The sequence below is a fragment of the Strix aluco genome, chromosome 5, assembly GCF_031877795.1.
Source record: "Strix aluco isolate bStrAlu1 chromosome 5, bStrAlu1.hap1, whole genome shotgun sequence".
Classification (NCBI taxonomy): domain Eukaryota; kingdom Metazoa; phylum Chordata; class Aves; order Strigiformes; family Strigidae; genus Strix; species Strix aluco.
The window spans coordinates 57943279-57967997 of NC_133935.1; the positions used below are offsets into that span (position 1 = coordinate 57943279).

At 35.0% G+C, this 24719-nt stretch overlaps 1 protein-coding gene across 2 annotated transcripts in view; it reads right to left on the reverse strand.

The window, feature by feature from the left end:
* Window positions 1–24719, reverse strand: part of IMMP2L (inner mitochondrial membrane peptidase subunit 2) — a 487361-nt gene that overhangs the window by 141061 nt on the left and 321581 nt on the right. For both annotated transcript variants that reach the window (XM_074827518.1, XM_074827517.1), the window contains one exon: window positions 19412–19477. In XM_074827518.1, the coding sequence (XP_074683619.1) occupies window positions 19412–19477 (66 nt within the window). The remainder of the gene's footprint in view (window positions 1–19411; window positions 19478–24719) is intronic.

Consider the following 24719-nt stretch of genomic DNA (forward strand, 5'->3'; position numbering starts at 1 on the left):
TATTTTTACGCTTTCTATATAGGAGGTGTTCTTATGTCATCCACAGACCAATTTTACAATCAAAATGTTGTCCTCAGCTTCTCTCCTAAATGGAATGCTAAAATAAACACAATGTTAAATGAATACTTGTCTTCATTTTAAAACAATAAAAATGCCACCTACTGTACAAGGAATCAATACTGTGAATCTTAATAGAAATAATTCACAAATGCGCATATGCAGTATCTTAGAATTGTATACTTCAACTTGCATACCACAAGTATCTTCTGTTAATGTGAACATAAGTAGTATTCTCTTTTGGAAGATGGATAAAAGAAATGGCTATCAAAAGAGATATTTGTTACTGAGACTCAAATTTATCTGGCCATTAATATACAAAAATTCTGCTTTAAAAAAATCCCTGAAGCTACCTTTAACTCTGATAGTGCTGATAATTCTGATATTCTTTACCAGAAATATGGTCCTCATGTCTTATAAGCCAACAATTAAATACAAAAAGAATGGTATTGTTATCATCTCATGCTAAATGTATCTAGTCATTTGAAAAAGGTCTAAGAAACTGGTGACATGATTCATATACATATGCTGGTGATATGATTCATCACATTCTACCTTTTGCAATTAGACTGGATCTACATTATTTCTGAGAAATAATTGTCTATCCCCTTCCTTAAAAACCTTTAAGTAGTACCATTATGGGGACGTTAAACTTCTTTCTATAAACAATTACCTTGAAAGATTGTATGAGGTTGGAACCAGATTTAAAGAGGTAGCTCTTCCAGTAATTACAAAGTGACTAACTAAATAGATGCTAGGCATTATACAAGGAAACACAGCTTCAGTTCTGTAGTTTATAGTGAGAAAACTTTTTTTTTTTAAGAAATGCTGCAATAATGAACAGATCTTCCATACAGCATTTGATGAACAGGTTTTCTGTGAAGTAGAAGAATGACCTTAAATTAATACAAAGATTTTATTTTTTGCATATGTAAACATCATGATTATATCTCTAATTAGGCATGCAACCATGCTTTTAAACTATAACAGGTGATACCTAACAGCAAGAGAATAGTTGCATACTTAAATAACAGCCTAGAGAAAACTGGATGAGCCAGAGGCACCAGCATCTATTTAAATATGCTATGCCATTTTCAACATAATTAGTTATCTAACTGCAAACCCAAACCTAGTCAATGCATTTGCACATGTAATTAATTACAGATTGTTTAAAAGTACTTCATTTGTAGTGCTTTATTCTTCATTTCCTGCAAATCACATTACCAAAGGATAGATTTGATTTTCAAAAACAACAGAGACAAATACATAAAATGAAGAAAGGCATTAAATAAAAGAAAGAACTACAGGGTAATATACCATTAGTGCTATCTAGAATTTCAGAAACACAGCTTTTTTTTTTTCCCCTGAAACTATTTGTACTATTTCAAGATGCAATGTATCTAAATTCTAACAGTTATGTGTTAAAAGACTCTTTAAGCTTTCTATATAAACAAAGCATCAATTTTACAGGTCAGATTCATGCTGTAAACTTCATGCAGGCAGGTAATTGTGACCTTATAAAGCCCTTATTTACTAGTATTTGTTATTTGTGTCACACTAGCATGTAGAATCTCTACCAGCAGATCTGGAATTATTATGACAGTTTTTCTATCATTAAGTCCCAAGAAGTTTACGATCAAATATAAAAATTGCACTGGATGCAAATCAGTATACAGGCGTACTAAGAAACAAGGAGATCACCACAAAGAGCAATACAAAAGCATCTTCTGTAAAGTTGCAAATATTATAGAGTGCCACAAGCGGCTAAGCAAATGGATTTACAGAGGTTTACCTTTTTTCTTTTTTCTGTGGGAAACATTAAAGAAACTAGACAGTATTTATGTGAATTATTAGTCAGAGGAAGTTCTTCCTCAGACTGAGAAGAGGCAGAAGCCAAGTTCTGTGTACTACACGACAATGCAGAAAATAATAAAGGACTGAAAACAAAGAAAGAACTGAGTCTTGAGAATGATGATTTGCTATTGCTTCTGCTACAGGCATTGCCCAAAAGATGTAATACAGTGGTTGTGGAGATGCTCCACACTGTGACAGATCTCCAGAGTCTCTTCCAAAGAAGAGCAGAAAAATTACATCTGCACCTATTATTTTTAGTGAGTTGTGGAAATGTATCAGGTTTTCAGTCCCTCATACTATCATTGTTGTTGAGCTTTTCCATTTTCACAAGGATAAAATTACAAGTACTGTTCCTGGGAGCAGAGAAGAAACTGTTTGCAACAGGACTGAGACAACAACAGCACAGGCTTTTAACATAGATTTTACTGACTGGATATAGTACTTTCTTAAATTTTTGTGTCTCAGAATAGCCTGTGTCAGTGTAATGTGTGTCATCATTTCTAAGATAGCTGGGCCATAATTTCTGAAAGCCAAAAGTGAGATTTTTTTCAAACCTGTACTGACATGTCTTGACCAAATAACCTATGAACGCTTGGCCAGTGAAACCTCTCATTCAGGTACCTATTCAATAAGTGTCATTCAGAAATTCCAGTGCTCACTGTAATACAGAAATCTGATCCAAAATTCACTCAACACAATGGAAATATTTCCAAGGATGTAAGTGATTTCAGATCAGTTTTTGGTTAATATATATATTAACAGCACTGAGAGATATCCTTAGAAATGTTACACTCCTCAGCTTCCTGTGATCTGTGCATAAACACGTTTTTAACTTTGCAGATTCTTTTCAGATAATATACTGATGACAAAGGCACTGAACAGCTCAAAAGAGTTTTCTTAGGCATTTTGTTTTCTAGAAGCAACAAATAAAAGGAAGAGTTAATTATTTCTTTTCTGAAATGAGTAGAAATCGTCTTCTGCAAAACTAAACAGCTTATTTGCTTTCATAACTTTGTGGATCAGAGTACTTGCTATAAAAAATCCTGATTGGGTGATCAGAAGTCCACTGAAGGTTTTAAAATTAAAAAAGAAAAAAAGAACAAACTATATCACATGTTCATTGCAAATCAGTGTGACTGTTACTATTAAAAAAGCTTGGATAAAATTACAAAACAGAAGGTTATTAATTTTCTATCAGCCAATGTTCTCAGGAATTCTTATTAGCTTTAATGCACATTAAATATTGCAACTTAACAATAATTTCCTGGTATTTATGTCTATATACATTTGGCCTACAATTTTTGGTGATGGGTCCCATTCTTCCTTTTGATAGTCTGATTGTCTGGGTTGCAGCACAGCCAGACAGTTTTATGACAATGCAGTTCTTAACTGGATTTTGTGTGTCTGAAAGCATCGGGTTTTAAACTTACCCAGGGCCTTGATCTGCTGTAGGAAATAATGGGATTCTAATGGGATTCTGATATTATGCTAATGTGAGTACAGTTTGGTGACTCATGTAGTCAAGACTTAAAGAAACTTTAAAAACAACTTAAAACTTTAAAAATAAATTAAAAGTAACTGATGGTGATTTGGTCAGAAATTGAGACTCATTTTGTTTTAAATATCCAAAGATGAGTATAATCAGCACACAGCTGAGATGGAGTGGAGATACATTTGTGTGAAACTGGAACTCCATTCTGGTTTGCAAACATGATTTCTTTTGTGAAGCTCCAATTTGAACCACAGATTTTATTTTGGAATTCAAGATTCACGTTGTATTGCGTCTTCCATTGGGGACTAGCACTTCATTCAGTAATAAGAACTTTATACCTAACTTAATTACAGTATCTGAAAAGCTGACAGGGAATAAACATGACTAATGATTCTGATTATCTCTCAACTGCTGACCTATCCAACAATCCCTCTGCACAGAACCTTGCAGGGTGATCACAATTGATGATGTTTACAAGTCTGACATTAGAAATAACTATTGTAGCAAATCACACTTCTATCTGTGCAATACTTTAAAATTGAGGTATAAACTGAAAATAAAATAACTACATTCAATTTAATCTGAATTGAAGAGGCAACTTCTGGCAAATTTCTCATTTTCAAAGTGAAACATTTCATTCTTTCTGCAGATCTACAGGGATACAAATCCTGTTTTCAGAGATGTCCCATTCATGACAGTATCTTTGTCATATAACTTTAACAAATAAAGCCCAACAAGAGAGAAAGTAAAACAATTTAAGTTGTTCAACTTAATCTGTTTTCAAATTTGCATTTATTGCCAGCCACTGTGACTGTCAGATGGAGAGTTTCAGGTACTTGAAAATACCAGTTTAACAATCTTTCCTTGTTTTAAGAGACATGAAGTTTATTCCTCCAATCTGGTTTTATTTAATCTAAGCAGAATTTGTCTCCAGTGAGTAACGGATGTTTTCAATTTCTTGTAATTAATGTCAGTGTGTTTAAGCATATATTATACACTTAATTTATATTTAGACTGAAAGCTTCAGTTGCCTGTAAAGTGACAGAATCTAGGTTCAAGTAGCTAAATCATGATTAATTTCAATCAATTTTTCAGTTGTTCCCAGCAGACCGACCTTATAACTCTTGATTATTGACAAATTTGGTAGGGTTTTTTTCTCAGTCATGTATACATCAGATATACAATTTTATAAAAATACAATTATACAAGTAGATATATGTATTCTCTATCCAAATTGAAAATCCATTCACACTATATAAAGTATTTAAGAAGGGCTTATAAATTTAGCAGAAATAGTGCCTTATCACTTTCCATCCTTACCGTAGGCTGCCACAGCCAGTGCTCTATACACATTTCTTCTCTAGAACAAACCAGCTGTCCCAGCAATCATATGTTAAATAATGTCTACAAGACAATTACACTGGAAGCTGGTCACACACCTTAACATCAGGGATACTCTTCTATGACTGACCATTCTTCAAATATCAACTAGTGAATATACTTGGGAGACAAGGAATGATTCAAATACAAACAGTTTTCACTCATTGCTGTTGAAGGTATACTTCTTATCCTCCAAAGATGTACACCATCCTTAAGCTAACTTCACATAAAAAAGGACAATTTCTATACAGTAAATGACTCAGATTTAAGTCCCAAAATGTTGCTGGATGTTTGCCAAAACTTCAGCATTATATTTTTAAATGCTTCTCCTGAACCATCTAATTTGTTATGAAGAGTGACTTGTGTGCCTACACGTAAGTGACTGGTGTTATTTTAGGTAGTATACTGAGACATCCTCATGACAAGGGCAGCTATAACACAATGTTCAAGACAATTGCGCCTTACTGAAACTGCAGCTTGTAAGACCGGACAGGATAACTAGGACACCTAAAATGCCACTAGACAGGTGTGTTTAAGCAACTGAATCCCACCTATAAAGCCTGTAAAACTTAGTTTTCCTTTGGAAATTAAAAGTTATACAGAAAGACTTTTTAATTCATCACTCAACTTTCAATGGTTTATTATAGAAGACCTTGGATTCAAAAATTTCAAATACTAATTACATGATTTTCCTTCAGCACTAAATATACAACATGGAAAGTGCTCATGGCAGGAAACACTTCAACACCTAAAGAAGTAGCCACTAAGATAAGGACAAAAAAATGCCCTTCAGGAACGTATGCTAATCTCTTGTCCTTGTCCTGGCAACAAGTCAACATCTAACAGTTAACTTCAGCAGAACAGATTTGAGAAGCTAAAAGATGAAACTTGCTAGAAACTTTTTAAACTCTGGTAAGAGATAACTGTGGGCCAAAGAGAAGATGTCCAACATATCTTGGCATGTTCAAAATTATCTTTACATGCTTGTGTAGGGATAGTATATATAGATCTGTAAATATTTTTAAAAGACTCCTCTAAATCTGTTATGTACATCAAAGGATACACAGGACCAGAACACAATTATCTATGCAGAGGCTCTTACAGACTGACTTTAGTACTGGTACAAAGATGTACAGAGGATACATGAGGACAGGGAAGTGAGGGCAGGGGCAGAAGAACAGAAACATAATTTCCTAAAATGTTCCCTAAAAATTAAAAGAAAAGAAAGGGTTTACAGGATGAGTTACACTACACTCTCTGATTACCTGTTACAGATATTTCTATTGTAAATGGTCAGTTCTGTCCATGCAGAATTTAAGTCTTCTCATTAAATGAGTCTCAAATTGCCTACATGATGGTCTGGCTTTTCTTTTTTATCATCATCATAAAAATTCACATTATCCACATAGAAATGAAAGGTATAGATGTTTCCCTGTGCTTAAGGTTTGTAACATTAATGTTTTTCCTTTTACAGTCCTGTAACCTTTCACTTGTAGCACTGAAGTCTGCTTTTGACTATGTAGTCTTTCACTGACGCACTCCAAGTCTGCTGTGGCAATACTTTTACCTTGTACCGCCAAATGCTCTTGTCCTCATGGCCTTGTCTCATCGAATTGTAAGACCTTGCTATGTCTCTGATGTTAGGTTTCTTGTGGGAACAGATTATGACTGACATTTAAGTCACCCTTTCTTGTTCCACTCCTCTTTCACCGCTCACTTCATAGCTTTTGGTTTATAACTTTATGGACAAGAATATGTAGAGCTTAGTAGATAACATTAGTAACTAATTTTTGTTTTAAATAGCTCAGAAGCAACATCCAGAAATACACATGCACATAGCTTCACAACCAGTTAAATGAGTGCAATATGTGCACCTGATCAGTGTGCTGCAGTCAGCACCATCAGCGCTAATGTGTAAGACAAACCTGCTGGGATACCAAGCTGGTCTTGCTGTAACTGTATAGTCACTGTGGGAAGTATTCAGGGGAATATCTGTGGCACTGGAGAAAATGATGGGAAGAGGAGTCTTGCCTGGAGATATCCCAATCTCTTCCTTTCCAGCTTGCCATTGGTGTAGTTTTCTCTTCTTTCTTGTCTCACTCTTCTTTTAATTTCCCTTTTTTTTAATTTTCAAGTAAAGTTATGGTACATGTACTCTTAATGGAAAAGATACGGATCTCACAGGTAAGCCTGTGTGCTCAGCCTTTGAGAAACTCAGAGAATACTCAAGATTTTAAGAATCCTTCTACAAAAATCAGTAGACACATATGTAGCATTCCTGATATATCCGCTATTTTTGCCCGTGTTTGGGTAGTCTCAAGCATGAATGACAGAAAGAGGATGCTACTAATTATAACAGTGAAACAGTTTAAGTCTGTGGCCCAGTCAGAAGGAAAGTAATTATGAAAAATTTTATATTAACTATACTTTCACATTCTCTGGGGAAAAAAAAAAAAAAAGGAGTATTTGAGTTGACAGAGGGAAAGAGTTTGGTTAAGAAGTCTTCAGGCATTTGGTAATACTTTAAAAATTGACCCAAATTTTCAGATTCTGTGTGGCAGAGAACATATCTAAAGCTGATCTAACTGACCTTGTTCAAACATCATCAATATTTCCCAGCAGAATATAACAAGAATTAGGGATGTCTCGGTAATCCGTCAGGAAAATAAAGCTTTCCTTAGAGAAATACAGAAAGTCAACCACAGAAGTGACTTCCTAACAGGTTTATCAGATCTCTCAAATAATTCAAAGTGTTCAAGATTTTTTAGATAAATAGTCTGAGGAAACACAGAAGCACAAAAACTACAGCCAAACATCAGAAAGTGCTTTCAACTTAACTATCTAAATCTGACAATGTAAAAACATGTAGTTGAATTTTGTCTTCATATGAAAGGAAATGTAGCAGTTTACTAACTGACGTTCATACACATGACAAAATTTAGCCCTCTTCTATCCCATGTGAGAGAGCTCTTGATAAGGACCAGCAAGCACTCCATATAAACCTCTGTCTCCTTTCAAAGAAACTAGAATTAACATCAGCTGAATAAAACTTACAGGAATGCAAAATATTCTGGTACCTAAAAGTTCCTTATGTTACTTCTGTCCTTTTCTTTTCATAGATTGTGCTCAAAGAGTTAATTGTGCTAAAATAAACATTAGCATAATGCCTAAGGGTACTTTTTTTTACCTGGCTATGGAGTGTTGGCAGCTTAGATGCTGAACCTAAACTGTAGAATAACTCATTAGAAAATATGCAATAGCTGTGGCAAGATTTACTACAAATATGCTTGAAGTGTTTTTAAAAATTAATATTATGTTGCTATGCTTGGCTTAATTAGCTTTCTTCTTCATTTACAAAGCGTATCTGTCTGGTTTATGAACTTAGCCTCTATTCCCCATTCTTGAAAACCTGTTTAATTAAAGTTTTAACTACTGCATAAGCCTTAGAAACAGTAGAATGATTTTTATTATTAGAAATCTAAATCCTTCTTTTAAATATGAACATACCTACATATACTATATTGGAAATATGACAAGACATGTTCCATAATACTCCTGAATAGACACACGATATTGCTACTTGTAATTTTACATGCATTTCCACTATGTTGCATGTAGGCAATTTTGTTGGGTTTTTTTTTTCCACAGAAAGTTGCACTAGCAGTGGAACTGTGATTAATCTAGCCAATCACCAAGTCAGTCCCCTGAAATCCATTAAGGTCACCTTTCTTTTTTAGGTACGTACCTATTTCTAATCTGTTCATTGATTTCGTCATCCATTATTCTAGTCTATCTCTTTTAGAGGTCCATCACTTATTAGACTCCCACCCCTACTAGTGGGGCACTATGCTTTGGTTTTCAATTATAGCAAATCCTATCACAATCTTTTTCAGTATTTATCACTTGCTCCCCTTCGTGCTATAATAAATGATTAAATACTAACTTATTTTTGCTATATATACAAACCTGAAACCTAGTCATTAGAAATGCTATCTGGGATATACCTGAGGTTCTAGAAATACATGACATACAGTTTATCATAATATATTTTTGGCTGCATATTAAAAAGCTAGTGGCATAATGGTCAGCGAGCAGAAATTATTTGTGCAATCACTGCCAACAGTAAAGCAGAAGATATTTTTGGCTCCCCTATGCACAGATGCTGGAGATCCCGCTTAATGACTTGTTACCCATTATACCCAAAATACACTACAGTTTCATCACACAATTTACTCCACAGAAGAAGAATGTCAACAGCAGTCAGTTCTATAATAATGAAAAAAGATAATAGTCATTTTCCCTCCTATTCTCATTTGAATCTCATAACCATTGGGGTGATCAATTTCAAAACCTTATTAGTTCTGCTACTGTGAACTATTCAGGCCCTCATTTCAAGATCGGTGCAGCGCAAAACTATGGAGGCAATCTTTCTAAATGAACAATTTACAATTAATATTTCTGACAACATATATGTGCAAGCTTTACATAATAGCAAACAATAATTTCAAATTTTTCAAATTAAAATACGGGCAATTATTGTGTATGGCTGACAAATAGTGTTAAAAATAAGCACTGGCACTAAAAAACTTTGTCAGCCTGTAAATCTAATGAAGAAAAGCAAGCAAATGGGAAACTTTACATTATTTTTCTAAATTAGGGAAAAAAAAGGTAAAGCATCATCAGTTCATTCTGTATAGAATTCTGTATTCATTACTCCACTCAATGGAAAAATATGAAATGTATACAATCCATTATAAATCTTTCAAGAGGTGACATTTTTTGTATTACATATGTTGCTATCCCAAAAAATGTTTTCTTTACATATGCTCTTATCCCAAAAAATGTTTTAAACAGATTTTTATTTAGACTAAATTGGCCTATTTCCCTTAACATTAACAGAGCTAAGATGGTTCATAGCAGCTGAGACTCTGATCCTATGAGAGTACATTCAGATGATCACAAATGGCAGTGTCAGTGCATTTTAAGAAGTTACTGTGCTTCAGCTGGAGTTGGTAAGCAGACATGTGGTCCCTGTCAGCTCATTGCAATGCCAAGTACATGGTGTGCACTTAAGCTGCCTTCAGCAGTTCCAAAAGGGAGCCCAGGTGAAAGCATTGGAAAGATGAGCATTTAGGAAGAACACTTTGGAGGCAAGCTATGCTCTTTTTTTTTTTTATAAACAGCATTGAAAGTGGCACAACTGCTGTTGTTTCCCTACACATGATTGGAGATGGAGATTAATCTTCTTCATTAGACTGGAGTAGTACCATGCACATGGTCAGCTTAAATGAATGATATGAGGGAACAGTATCTCCAGCTGTGGGGCATGTAAGGAAGGGGGGGGTGGGGGGGTGGAGAGAGAGGTTGGGCCAGAGAAAGAATGCGTAGAGACGGAAGGGGAGCAGAGAAAGGTAATACCTTTTAAAAACTACCAACTCGGTTCCTTGTAGTTATCTGACCATTACTTATTCAAAACAAAGTCTGCTTAATTCTTCCTTCAAAGGAGACAAAGGAATTCAGACAAAACAACAACAAAAAAGTCACTGTTTGGTTCTCTGAAGCCAGGATAATAATGCAGATAATGAAACAACCCCATACTGAGTCTAGTTCAAAGACAGTTTTCTACTCAGTATTGGTAGGTAGATACAACTCTTTCACTGTGTCACTGGTTGAGTTCAGCACCCTAAATATATTCAGGTAAGATAAAGGACTTTTGCACTGCTGTAAAATAAAATAACCAGTAAGATTTATTTACATTATTCAGAGTAGACTCTGTTTCTTTCAATTTGCAAACATGAAAATATCCCTGATCCTAATACTGTTCAAGCTAATAAAAATTGTCCTTTCGATTTACAGGAGGAAAGTGCATGAATTACCGGGTTCTGAACCTTATTTGCCTTCTAGTATACCTAAAGAAATCTGCTGCTGACAAATACATGAAATTATTGTTCATTTTCTGGGATGAGGAACACAAGGAATTCAGTTAATGGCTGTTCCACACACTTCTTATATGAGCATAAGCCTACAACAACATTTTTCATCCTGACTTCCTCTTCTATAAAATGGGTTTAATACTATTTCTTTCCTCCTACTCCCATCTTTGTTCTTATCATACTGAGCTTTTAACGCAATACATACAGATGAGCATTAGTTGAAATGGAGCTCAACTTCTATCCAGAAACTACTTAAGCAGACATCTAAACATTGAGAAGATGAAGTCCTAAACTGCTCAGAACAAAGACCATTTTTACTAAACACAACCTCTGTTCTGTTGCCTGTCTTGATTTCAATGCCAACTTTCAGACCACCAATGACATTTGTATCCATAGCTTAGAAAGCAAAAAGGAAATAAATTGTGAAAATTAATACAATTAAACTATTTTATTTACTATTGGATTTTTTAAATGTTAGTGTCTTTTAATCACTTGCTGCTCACTTTTTTAAAAATCTTCATAAAGACAACCTATTGAGATGTTTATACTTGTATGCATGTCTTTTCTAACCATTTGATGTCTTGGCAGCAAATCAACTTTCAGTAAAACAGAAATCAAAAGTGTTTCTTTAAAGAAAAATACCTACAAAAGACATGCTCTCTTAAACAAGATGAATACATTGCATTTGTTTAGGCCTCTTACAAAAGTAATTCCTCTAAATGTGACGCAACACATTTGAAAATTATTATTCGATATCATACAATCATAGGATAGTTCAGGTCCGAAGGGCTCTCAGGAGGTCTCTAGTCCAACCTCCTGCCCAAACCAGGGTTAGCTACAAGATCAGGTGAGGTTGTTGAAGGCTTTATCCAGTAGGGTCTTGAACATCTCCAACAGTGGAGACCACAGCTTCTTTGGCAACTGCCCCACTGCCTGAACATCCTTATGGAGAAAATTCTTCTATCCAGTCTGAACCTCTCTTGTTTCATGTCCACTGCACTACTATGCCTGGCTCCAGCTTCTTTCTAACCTCCCCATAGGTACTGGGGGCTTGCTGTTAGGTGACCCCAAAGCCTTCTCTTCTCCAGGCTGAACAAGTCCCATTTCCCCAGGCTCTCCTGACAGGGCAAGTGCTGAAGCACCTGACCAGTTTGAGGGCTTGGGGCCCTCTGCTGAACTTGTTCCAGATTATCAGTGTCTTTCCTGCCCAAAACTGGACACAGAAGTCTATGTGTGGTCTATGACACAGTGGTATTTTTCTTTTGCTGAAACAGCATTTGTGTGAATCACAGCCCTGTTCACAATGTCTGTGTTTAAAACCTATCAAAAGGCCTCAACATCCTGGAAAATAATTTTTTAGAGTATAAAGACCTATTAGTAGCATTATCTATTCTTACATTGGTCTCTACTCAGTGTTCAGCACATGGAAGCCAATCAGAAGTAAACTGGTGACCATAACCTTGCTAGATATTTGCACTGCCAAGAACTTCACATTTCACCAATGGTGGGATAAAACAGCAAATGTTACAGGCTCTCAGGTGTTGGTGCAAGCACAGCCAGACAGGTCATGATACTTCAGCAGTACTCTTCCCAACTCCTCTCACAGATTTCTGCTCTCCACCCTTGTAGCTTTCAATGCTAAAGACAAAGTCCTTGTCTGCCTCTTTTCTCTTAATTCTATAATATATATTAGCACAAGATAAAATGGTACTTCACACAGCTAATGCTGGCAATAAGTGTCTCCAGATACAGATCCTGCATATACTGGAGTACACTTCACAATAACCATGGGCTGCATAAGTACAGGGATTTATTAAAAGCCATGAGAAATGTTACTCTAAGGTGCCTACAGAGCATTTAAAAAACTTCCCCACTGTTTATTGCTCTGGTGGATTAAAATAGTCTTTGAACACTACTGAGACTCATTATGCACAGTGTTCACAGATATGCTATCTTAAAAGAGATGCTGCTTTTTGCATTTTTAGAGTGCTGCTTCTCTAATTAAACCAAAAAAAAGGAGGAAAAAAAGGACGAAATAATAAAAAAAAACTTTCTCCCTCCTGTAGATGCAGCTGTCATTTATGTCTCGATTCAGATGCACACCAATAGAGAGTATCTGAGTACATATTGCAATTGCATACTCAATTTTTACTACTTAATTTTGGGGTTTAGTGTGAATAGTAACTCTGTGGAAACTAGTGTTATTGATGGTCTCTCTTTTATTGCCTCTTAGTGTTGTCCAAATCAAACCTCTTTTTACTTCAGAGGTAATAGGATATGCTGTTTCTTTTTTCTATAAGCTGGCACTGCAAATTCTGTACAAGCTCAGAGAATCATATTATATTGTCTTTTTTCCTTTAATATTAAGAGTTCCAGAGGTCACACTGCATCTACATCACAACTCCATTGCTTTCAGTGAATTTTGACAAATAAAACCAACTGAAATATAAGAGAAATAGGATTGATGATACACATGATCTTTTAGTAATCTTACTGCTGCTATTTGTACTCTTAAGAAAATATGTATTTAAAATGTTATGGATATTAAAAGAACGAAGACCTTCCTGCATGGAGAAATGAGTAAATATGGCTATAATATTAACACTCATACTTTCCCATGTGGGAAAAAAAGTTAAAAATCAGTCTGGAAAACTATGTTTTTTCATTTTCTGCATTTTCATATTTTTGCCTTTCTGAAAAATTATTTTACCTTGTATTTTCTAAAAACAAAAGCACATTTATACTTTTTTTCCTGAAATTCAGCTTTCTATTCTTATTCTTTCTGTCTCTTCATGCACCTTCCTCAAATATAAGGCAACCAAAATCTAATGCAAAGCAAAAACATTTCTCCATATTTTACAATGAGTACGAAAAATGCCAAATTTTAGAAATTCAACCTTGCAGTCCTTCATTACTGGGCCTAAAGATCTATAGAACTTTACAAATTCATTATGGATATAGAAAATCTTCATCTCAGGTTTGTCAGATTGTTTTTATAGCTTAAAAATGCTGTACTAATATACCTTCCCATCACCTGCATTTACAGAAATGGAGTCCAGTCATGCAAGGACTCTGAGTATGAAATGGAGTCAAAATCAATGGTAACTCTATTTAGGAGACTTACAAGGATACAATCAATGCTGAAGAGTCATGACAGAGCAGTATAGCTGTAATCTAACAACAGCTTTCATTGGCTTAAAAAAATCCCATCAGTACCTACAATAAGTAGTGCAAAATAAACTGCATAAATACTGCACAAATCCCATGAGATATACATTCTGCACACATGCCGACAAAATAAAAATATTTTGGAACATGACGAATTTTTCATCTGAGTAGCTTGCTACTACATCCTTTAGATATGTAAAGTACAAAGACAGAACAATATGACTGCAATTAGTTAATCAAAAGGAAAGATGTTCCAAAATTTGTAATCTCGGAGGACAGAGTACAATCAGTTCTCAGTTCTGTCGATCCCACTAGCACTCTTGTCAGTGTGGATCCCCATACTCAGAGATCTATACACATGACCCAGACAGACACAGTGGACTTTGAGGAAGAAGGGACCAGGATACAATCATAGACATCTGTGTATCATGATCAACTGCAATTCCTAGTCTTTTGATGTCTTTTACTGATAACACATTTTTCTATTCTAACTTTGAGCCATTGCAAGCAGTACCTTACCACATTGCCAGTACCTCAGAATAGTTACCAGAAGTCTTTGTGTGTATGTCAGAGTGGGGAGGGGTGAAGAGGGAAGAAGACTACTTAACTACAGCACTAGTGAACATAAGATTAGTTCTGTGTGATTAAATGGCAAAGGTCTGGGTGCAATTCCTGCCAAGTGGTTGCCCTGAAGATGTTACATAGAGACATTCTTGTGCCATAACACTGCCAAATTCCGAGATTTTCTGAAGGCCATTCTGCTTCCTAGACACAGGTAGTAATGTTGGGGTATAATCTAACATAAGTTGCTATCAAGTAGTAGCATCTGCATGAAGACAGGTGGGTTTTTTGGACAACCATCCTTGGTCCAGTGAAAACTAATAGCAGTCACAACTATATGATGAAAATGAGCTGGTTCAGTGAAAAAAACAGTAAGAAAACTCGCTGATTGTCTTTTTCATATTGAAAGTATATTGGATGCCACCTACTCTGAGAAATAAAAAGCAGCCGACACCTGCATGGAGTAGTGAACAGTTCATTTAAAGCTGAAAGGGTTCTCCAATAAGTGGACAGAATGACCAGATTTTGGTTATATTTTAAGGCAGTATGGGATCTTTGTAGGAAGAAATAAAACAACCTGCATGAACTTGACAACAGGAATATATGAAGTTATACTGTGATTGCTGCATTTAATAACTGCTGATGGACTTTATTTCTATTAATTCTCTAGTCCTTTTTTGAACTCCTTTATATCTCTGTCCTTCCTAACATTCTGTGGCAATAGTTTCTGCAATTTGATGATGGACCTTGTGCTAAAAGTTGAAAAGTTACTGAAGTTTGGTTTAGACCTACAGCCTAATAATATAATGATCTATCTCTGCACTACCATGCTTTGAGAAGCAAGGAGTATTTCCCTACTCACATCTTCAGGGCAGTTTTGCAAGATGCAATACTTAAATGCAACATCATTTTGCTAAACCATTCAGTCCTCAGAACACTGACTCCTAAAGAATATCCCTGGACAAAACTTTTTAAAATTAGCCTTCCTAGGGGCTCACAAATCATTCTTAAATCAGGTACAGTATTAAGAAGCAAACAATTATATGAAAAAAACAGAATTGGCACACCAAGCTCCTGCAGACCTATGCAACTGTGACAGAAGGAAAACAAATCAGTTCAGCAAGTTACTGAACAGACTTAATTTTAAATGTTATTAGTTCAATGCAATTTTCGTTAACTTCATAAACTTTCATTTGTGTTACTGAAAACATACCATAACTCATCTGTGATAGACTGCTATAGATTTTTGAATATCCACTAGTGCATTGAAGATAAACTAGTTTTAATAAGTTTAATTTCAAGTTATTCAAAGTGTTTTATAATACCAACATTAATTTTAAAAAAAATAGATTATATTGACTTTTAAAAGAAGGCCTTCTTTGGAATAATTATCATTTAAACAGTTTTCAGGAACCACTGTAATGATTTCCTACTTAAAGTTAATTCTCCTGTGAATCCATGGAAGACAAAGCAAAACCTGATCTATGGGAGCTACACTTTGCACTAGTGTCTATATACAAGCTGACCTATAGATTTATTCTCAAGGGCTAAATGGTGATTTTTCTGTTTATTCTTTAAATTCGTTTGAGGAGGAAGTTCTAATAGGTTGTCCAAATTAAATTATGTTATAGGTTTGTGGCATGTACTACACACTTCCAGGGATTTACGAGACACTACCAAACTCACTTCACCTGGACTACCAACTAGACTGGAAACAAGAACAGAAAATTTAAATGCCAGAATTTTTCTTCAGTAAGTTCATAGCATTTTTCAATCCCTCAAAGCATCTTTTAAAAGATAAAGTACTATATAGTCCATAATGTCTCTCTACCTGAAAAATACAGAACAAAAGGTCAAAATGGACCTATTATAGATCTCTCGCCTACATTTCTTTACAAAAACTAGAAGTCAGTCATTTTTGAAATGTCACAATTTTTATCTTATTTAATACTTTTAGAAATGAAGAAGTGAAAAACTGGATTTTTCTGCTGTGGAGTCGCAACACCTGAACTCAAGTCAAAATCTAATAAACCTTTCTTATGGTACTAATGGCTCTGCCTATTTGATCTTTCATTACTTACAGTAATTAACAAATAGCAAAATGCTAACTTATTTTAATTGATAACATGAAAAAACACAGCATTTTTGTCCCTAATCGTGCACCAAATAGATTGAAGAAATATAATTCTTTCATCTATGAAAGCATAACTACAGACTCAGACTATATTGTCTATGACCTATCTCCCAGAGCACTAAATGAAAATACCTTCCAACTCACAATTATTTGCAAACCTTTCTTCACAACAGAAGACTGGAAGAGTCAGCATTGAAAGTGTGTATTAATTAATTCTGTCACATGACACCAAGCAAATTTTGCAAAGCAACAGATAAACTTTGTACATTGCATTGACCTTCCAGAAAAAATGACCCACACAACAGAGCTCTCTATATAATCACCACGTCTCTGCAAAACCACCATACCCATAAACAGCCCCATAAGTGCTAGAAGCCCACCATATCTAACTGATGATTCCCACTTTTCTGTACCCTGGAACTGAAACAACAGCTCTGAAGTGAGACTGGATGTTTTCTCAGCAAGAAGGAATTCTGACTGATCAGAGGAGCAGCAGAAAGCTTAAAGAAGTGGGATTTTTAGCATACAGGCATATATACTCCACTTCAAAGACTTGATATTAGGAGCGAGGATATTCAAACACTTCTCTAAGGTCAGTTGTGCATCATATTTCATCCATACCAAAAAAGAGTCAGAACAATAGGGAAGAGTCCCATTTTAATAATTTCAGATACATTTTTGTACATCATTCATATTACTTTCAGTTTCGTTCAGAGGAGTGATTCAATATATAAAAATATATAGACATAAAATCTTAAGATATTAAAACCAATTCTTTCTGCTTTGTAATAAAGAATGTCTTTAGACATCAAATAGGAGTCAAAATATTCTGTTTTCTATACATGCTTTCAGTTACCATTGTCTGTTTCAGTCACAAATATGCTAGTCACAAACCTGCTTGCAGTATCATTACAAAAATAAGACATATTTTAGAAAAGTCTTGCCAGCTTTGCTGTTTTATCATATTATCTAAGCTTTTGCTTTACCCTAGTGCTATGAAAAGTGCCAAGTATTACTTACATTTCCTCCACATACACAATTAAACTCAACAAGTTACAATAGTCTAATAATTTATTCTTTTGCTAAAAACTAGTTTCTACAGTGAAAGCAAAAAGCTCTGGGACAATTTTTATGCATTCAAATAGAAAAAAATGCACATCTGAATTACTGAGATTAATATTTCTATCAATAAATTAATCTAGCCTGTTTTACCAAAGACAAATGAGGGTAATTGTACAGCCTTCTGTGTCCATGAGTGATTCACTAACCATCAGCTCATCAGTATTCTGCACACACTCACAGCTATTATGCCCCTGATCTTTGTCCATTTGTCCAAGAACACCCACAGAAGTTAAAAGTTCAGAGTCTTAAGGCATTTGAATGTACAGGATAATTAATTTCCTACAGCTGGAGTTTAAGTTATTAAATGTCTTTGTGTTATGAAAAAAAATACATTCAGTTTCAGAAATTCAGACAAATATGTTAATAATATAGAACTGTGAAAAATAACACTTGAAGTTGCCTTATATTGTTATCTCTTTCTGACATTGCTACAGACACGAATGAGGAATACTGAATCATGAATATCAGTTTTATCACTTATATGAATTACAGCACTAGTATCGACTACATCAAGGAATAAGTACCTTCTTAAGGACATAGGTCTATAAAAGGCATTGCTCAGTAGTGCATGCTATTCTTATGTTTCTAGTTCTAAAAAGTGATAGCTAGTTTTAGCTGTAGATGTCCTTAGCTTTTGGACATCAGATTATCTTCTTAGCATCTGCTATTTCAGATATTTTGCTTCAACAGAAGTGTCAGAATTTATTTTAATTTCTCAAACTGAGATGATTCAGAATTTTTCAATAAAACAGAAATGATATCAACTCTAAGAGGGGAAAAAAGACAAGACACAGACATATTCCATGGTGCCCAAAAACTCACCAGTGCTGCTATTAACTAGAGCTCATTGAGACCACACTCAAGTCCTTGATTTGAATTGCAGCTGACAAGTACTTCTTAAGTATTCACTACACCAGAGCAAGAATCATTATCTAAATGAATAGATTCTCAGGCTGCCATATTGTCTGAGAGTTTCCAGGGTCATTCATATCTTAGTGTGGGAAACTAGGGATTTACCCTCCCAGCTCTATGCCAATTCTATTCTGTACCTGGGAAAAAGAAACCTTTTCAAAAAAGCATTTTCATCAAAACAATACTGTTCCCACAAAAACTTTTGTTTTACATCTACTAGTAATTTATTTCCACACAGCCCCAGTAGGAAGGTCTGTCAGAGTAAACCAAGTCTTGAAGTACTCCAGAGTCTACTCTTGTTACAATTTCTTTTCTGATAGAATAATTTACTCCAAATCAGTTCGACCCTATTCCCTACAGATTCCTACAAACTGCAGTGAATGTGGTCATCTATGAGGGTTCCTTGTCTCAAAAATAAAATAAAACAAAAAATCCACCCTACTTTTATTTGCCAACAACAGTATGAAACAGCAGCTGGACTCTCAATGAAAAATCACAGCCCTATAACCTTAATGAAAAAATGCTGCACAATTACAATTACCTGCCTTGACACGTGGCAGAGATATTCTAAGAAACAAGCATTATTTGCACCAATGTACTTTTCATGAGAGAGTGAGCGGTTGTGTAGCATTCCTCCTCTCATTAAAAAGGAGATAGGTACAATGCTGATGTCCTTGTTAAGAATAGATAGAAAGAAAATGCTAGAAAGTTCTTGTTGTCTAGGATACTGAAATAAAATCCACTGAAAAGCTGCACTACTCCTATAAAGACTCAGAGACTAAGGCTTAAAATACTTACTTGATAATGTCTCCTTCAAGAGCAATCACTCGTTTAATGATCTTCTGTTCAGGGTTTCTAGGAGACCTGAGACAGGGGATAAGGTTATACAATCAGTAATATTCCCATTGTTTTAAGAAAATGAAAAGAAATTCCACAAAGAAATAGACACTCTTAAAGTCATTAGGAAAGTCCATGTTCTCCTTGCTACAGCATAAATCATGATGTTCCATGCTGAAGTGAAGCTACTGTAATCATTCTCATTGCAAACCATCATTGAAAAGCAGATGCTGAAAAATGACCTGCTTACAAACACCACAACAATCAACATCTCTTATCATGAAAAATACACTCCATAACATTAAAAGTAGAATGTGCACTATCAATGAAGAGGGTACCTTTGCAAATAGATTAATGTATCTAAAACCTGAATCCCCCATCATATTGTGTTTAAACATTCATGTCATTCACTCACTTTGGGAAAAAAAAATGTCCCTATGTTAAATTAATAGCTACCACCAATTTAGGCAAACATTGCTTAGTGAGTTATGGAAGTTTAAAAAAGTTGTAAACATTTCTGAAATTTTCAGCTTTATCCAAAGCTTGTTAATGCAATACTATGTTTTCACTTCAAGTTATTTTCCTATAAGCATGTTTTATTGAGTGGATTCTGATCATGCATTACATAGAATTACAAGAAAGCAAAGCTGAACTTGCATGCCCAGACCGAATACTCCAACTTTCTGCAGGCATATTAATAGATATGACTGTTAGAAGTGTTATTCTACCATAGCTTTGGCAGGTTAATGTGGACATATGTGGACCATAATATTTCTTTCTTTTCTATATACTTTATCTCCTTCTTTTTTTCCTCACTTTTAATTATTCAACTATGTAAACTTAGCAGAATGTTTTCATGTTGCTTTTTTTTTTTATTTGCTGCTTGTATATAGGAAAGTCAGTGAAGTAACAAATTGTTTTGATTTTCTGCTGATGCTTGGGTTCTGTCTATTAGACTCCAAGTATAGCTTGCTAGACATGCAATTGCAAGAGCTTTCTATTACAGTTTTCATGCCTAAAAACATTAGCCAAGCCATCCTCACAACAGACCCATACCTTTCAGCTCATCTCTGGTCAACTGGCAGATTACATTTCCTTAAAAAGCAAAGCTGAGATGAGTCTGGATGAAAAACTTGCCCACACTGCTGCATGATGAAAGGCATTTGCAGTTCACTTTCAGTTCCAAAAGTTAAAAATGGTTTCAGATTTACTCAATTTTTTTAGTATGAAGCCAAAAAAGTATTCCAAACATTTTAAAAGTTGTTTGGGGTTTTTGTGTGTGTCAATATATTTGAAATATATTTATCTTTCAATGTAATGAAATAAAATTCAGGAAGTATGATTTTGAACTTCAAAATATCAACTAGTTTCACTTTAGAGTTTACAAAGCCTGAAAACCTTATTTTCACAAAGCAGTGTGGAACAGTGCACATGGATAAAGACCATACTTTGATTCCCTAGTCTTCACTGGAATTTTCAAATCATTCTATCTTTTACAGTAATATTTATTTAGCATTAATTTTACCTGAAGTGTTGTATATTCCAGTTCAATCTTGTATTTCACGTTCTTTATTTGAAGCTGAGAATATACATTTTTTTTAGTATTTTACATGTCAGTCCTGAGAGGAATTAATCAAGTTTTAGATGCTCATATGATTTAAATATACAAAGTATTACAGAATCATAGAATGGTTGGGGTTGGAAGGGACCTTAAAGAGTTCCAACCCCCCTGCCATGGGCAGGGAAGGACTTCCACTAGATCAGGTTGCTCAAAGCCCCATCCAACCTGGCCTTGAACACTTCCAGGGAGGGGGAATCCACAGCATTTTCTGATGCTGATCCCTAGCAGGCTTCGAAGTACACTTATTCAAGCAGTGACCACCTCTTATTCTCAATCAGAGCACAATCTAAGAATAAAACTACATATCTTTATTATTACAAGCTATTATAAATTTTAAGTACTTGCAAAAATTACTGTCAATTGATTTAATTTTTAATTCATTTAGGCTCAGGTTGCAGTATATTCATGTAAAATTTAAGTAATGGGAATAATAATACATAATGTATATGATGAACTGTGCATTTCTTAAAGACTGAATGAAAACAAATTTTATGTTTGCTCTTTCAAAATTCTGTTCTGGTTTAACACCTTACTTTCAAAGGTTCTTTGAAATTCCCTATGTAAGCACTTTCACTTGATTAGTATGTATATATTGTAATGTCATTACTGATCTCTCCCTTAATTTGCAAAAAATTGTAATGACCTTGAATAAACACCACTCTAAATCTGAGATATGAGTATTTGTTCTAAGAGTTGTTACTTTTTTGCCAGTAATGACATATTTAACCAAAACACATAATTTATCAGAAAGACTTCAAGGAATTCCTTGTAGATAATTATTATAAATCAAGAATATTTTTAATATTTGAAGAAGAATAGTTTAAAAATAAACTTTATACTAACTTTCTGATTATAATTCATGAAAATTGCAAAGGACTGGTAAGAGAGGGAGCAGCAAGCTCAAAGCAGCCAATAACATGGGCACTTTTAGACCAAGGATTTTCAGTAGGCAAGCAGAATGTTCCGTTCAAGAACCACAGTGATTGAACAGTAGGTAAGAGAAACTCTTCTGAAGTGATGGATATTGATGCCTTCCTGAAAGGCGTTTAGTGTAACACTGGAATTTCATTGATCATGAAAATCACAAAAACATGCAGATACAGGCAATTTCTATCTTTAAAATTTCACAGCAGGTATAAAACAAATTAAGCAATGAAGGAGAAAAAAAAAATCCCCGAATATCGTAACAGGTAATTGTTTAGTACTTCTGTCACTGATATCTGGGTGAGGTAACAAGCAATAATCTTTGAAATGGGAGTCGTTCAAAACAGAATGAAATAGAAACTGATGATTTACCTGTTTGCACCTCTCCTAAATTACACTTCATTTTTTCATTCTCCTTATATAAAAGGTCATGTTCAGGCATGTTCCTTTCAAGTGATTTTGTGTGGGAAGAGATGAGATTTCTTACAGACAATGAATATATTTTGTCTCCCAAAGATGGCATTCAGAAGATATAAATATCATTAATATGAATTAATATGAATAACAATCATCTGCACATTTACCAGCCAGATTCATATCTGATGTTTCACAGGGCAGTCACCATTTCTTAAGCATTTTCTAAATAAACCTCTCAAAAAGTTAAGCTTACTTTTTCTTCTGTAAAAATATTTCCTCATCTTCATATAACCATTTTTGACTAGGCATGAATTAGGGACAGCAGTGCAAGTAAAAACAGTCAGAATGACTATGAAAGTCTCAAGCACATTACAAATATTAATGCACAAATAGCAGTTCACAGCACATAAGGAATGCACTAGGAAAAACATCTCTGGAAAATAAATCCACTGCTTAAATTGAATTTTTATTTTATTTAATTGAATTTTTATTCAATTTAATTTTATTGAATTTTACTCCTCTCATAGTCACTTTTCCTTCTTCCATGAAGAAAAGTGGAAAACAGGCAAGTCTAGCAGTATGTCCTTCAAACCATCAAGTTTGAGGATAACTCATTGTTACCAAGTTCTCTTTAAACAATAGTATTCTTTGTTCAAGCACCTCTGGAGAATGACCATTGTATAATATAAAAAGAGAGCAATGGCCTGTGTAGCATCCAAGAATGATAACTATATTTTATCTGTCAAAACAATTATTTAAAATTCACCTACAGATCACCTGATGGCTGGCTGCAAATAATAGAACAAAAGAGCAACATCCTCTCTCTCTGAAATACCTTCTGACAATGGGACAATTCACTCTGCCTTAGCAACAATTTGTTCCAAACTTTAAGTTTATGCACAGTGAAATGCAGAAATCCCAGCCTCAGGCACAAAGACATGAATCATGCCATCAAAATCCAGATTCAGAGTTTTAAGATAAACAATTTACCAAGGGAAATTTAGACATTGGGTATGTATTTGTTTGTGGAGTTCCAGATGCAGTCTTAGCAACTCAGCATAAGCAACCTGCCACAATTAGCTTCTGGTAACAATCCTAGCTCCTTCTCCTAAAACTATATGTTTGCCTTATTCTGTATTGAATTTCAGCTGTGTAGTCCTCATCTACACCCAGCTTTCATTAAAAACTAATGAGAAATTCCATCACAGTAAAAAAAGAAAAACAAATGCCCATATCATCAGGACATCATTAACTTTGGATTAAAGCCTCACATTTGGTCATTTGTTTCAAAGGGAATTGAGAGAGAAAGGTTAAGCAGAAGTGAAAGTAGATCACCCCAGTGATTAGGGCAGATTCATCCATTGCAAGTCCTTCAGGATAAAATAGTCTAACCTCCAGACTACGTATTATTCTGGGGCAAGTCTCCCTTTATCTATCCAATTGATACTGCTGAAAAAAGAGACATAATACATAGGAATCCCCCCCCTGCCTACACACACATTTAGTTCTAAAGTTAAAATATATGCTATAACAGAGGCTCTCAAATAAACAAGCAACCACCAAAAATTAAAAATTTATTGTCAACACAATTAACTAGCCTTCCAAAAATTACAGCTTCAAATGTCTGTGAGAAGAGAACAGAACAAATTCCTAGGGTTTAACAACAACCCAAAACACTCCATCACTCACCTAACAAGTGAGGGCTCTCAACCTTGAGGACATTCTCAGGGCAGCATCCCAACCCAAGTCACTTCAAGGAGTTTCCTTGGGTAGCATCCCAACTCAAGAGGAGAGTCCTCAACCACAGCATGCTGCTCCAGGGGACAAGCTCAAAATGGCTCCCCCAAGGGACTCCATTTATACCCAGGCCGAATCTGATCTGTGGTCAATAGCCTCTCCCATTGGCCAAAGGCCCCAAATATCATGAGGCCCCAAGAGCAAAGGCAATCAGTAGCTGCTACACTTCAGCAGCTAAGAAGCCCTATTTTCATTGGGCGGGTGCACCTGCCACATATGCTGTAAAGAGTTCCATTTCCTTTTTACAAAAAAAAAAAAAAAAAAAAAATGTTTTTTAGGGCTGAAGACACTGCATATGGTCATGGAGAGAAAACATTGGTTAGGATGAAGTCTGGTCAGATGGCTTCATCTGGGTTTTATCAGTGATATATCTCCAAAACCACAGTCTGAAATAAACTAATAATTGACAAGTTCATAAGAAGAGGTAGTATCCTGAGGAGGGATAGAATAAAAGTTGAATATCTATTAGAAAGTGACATTTTCTATTTCAGGAAAGCACTGACAACCTTT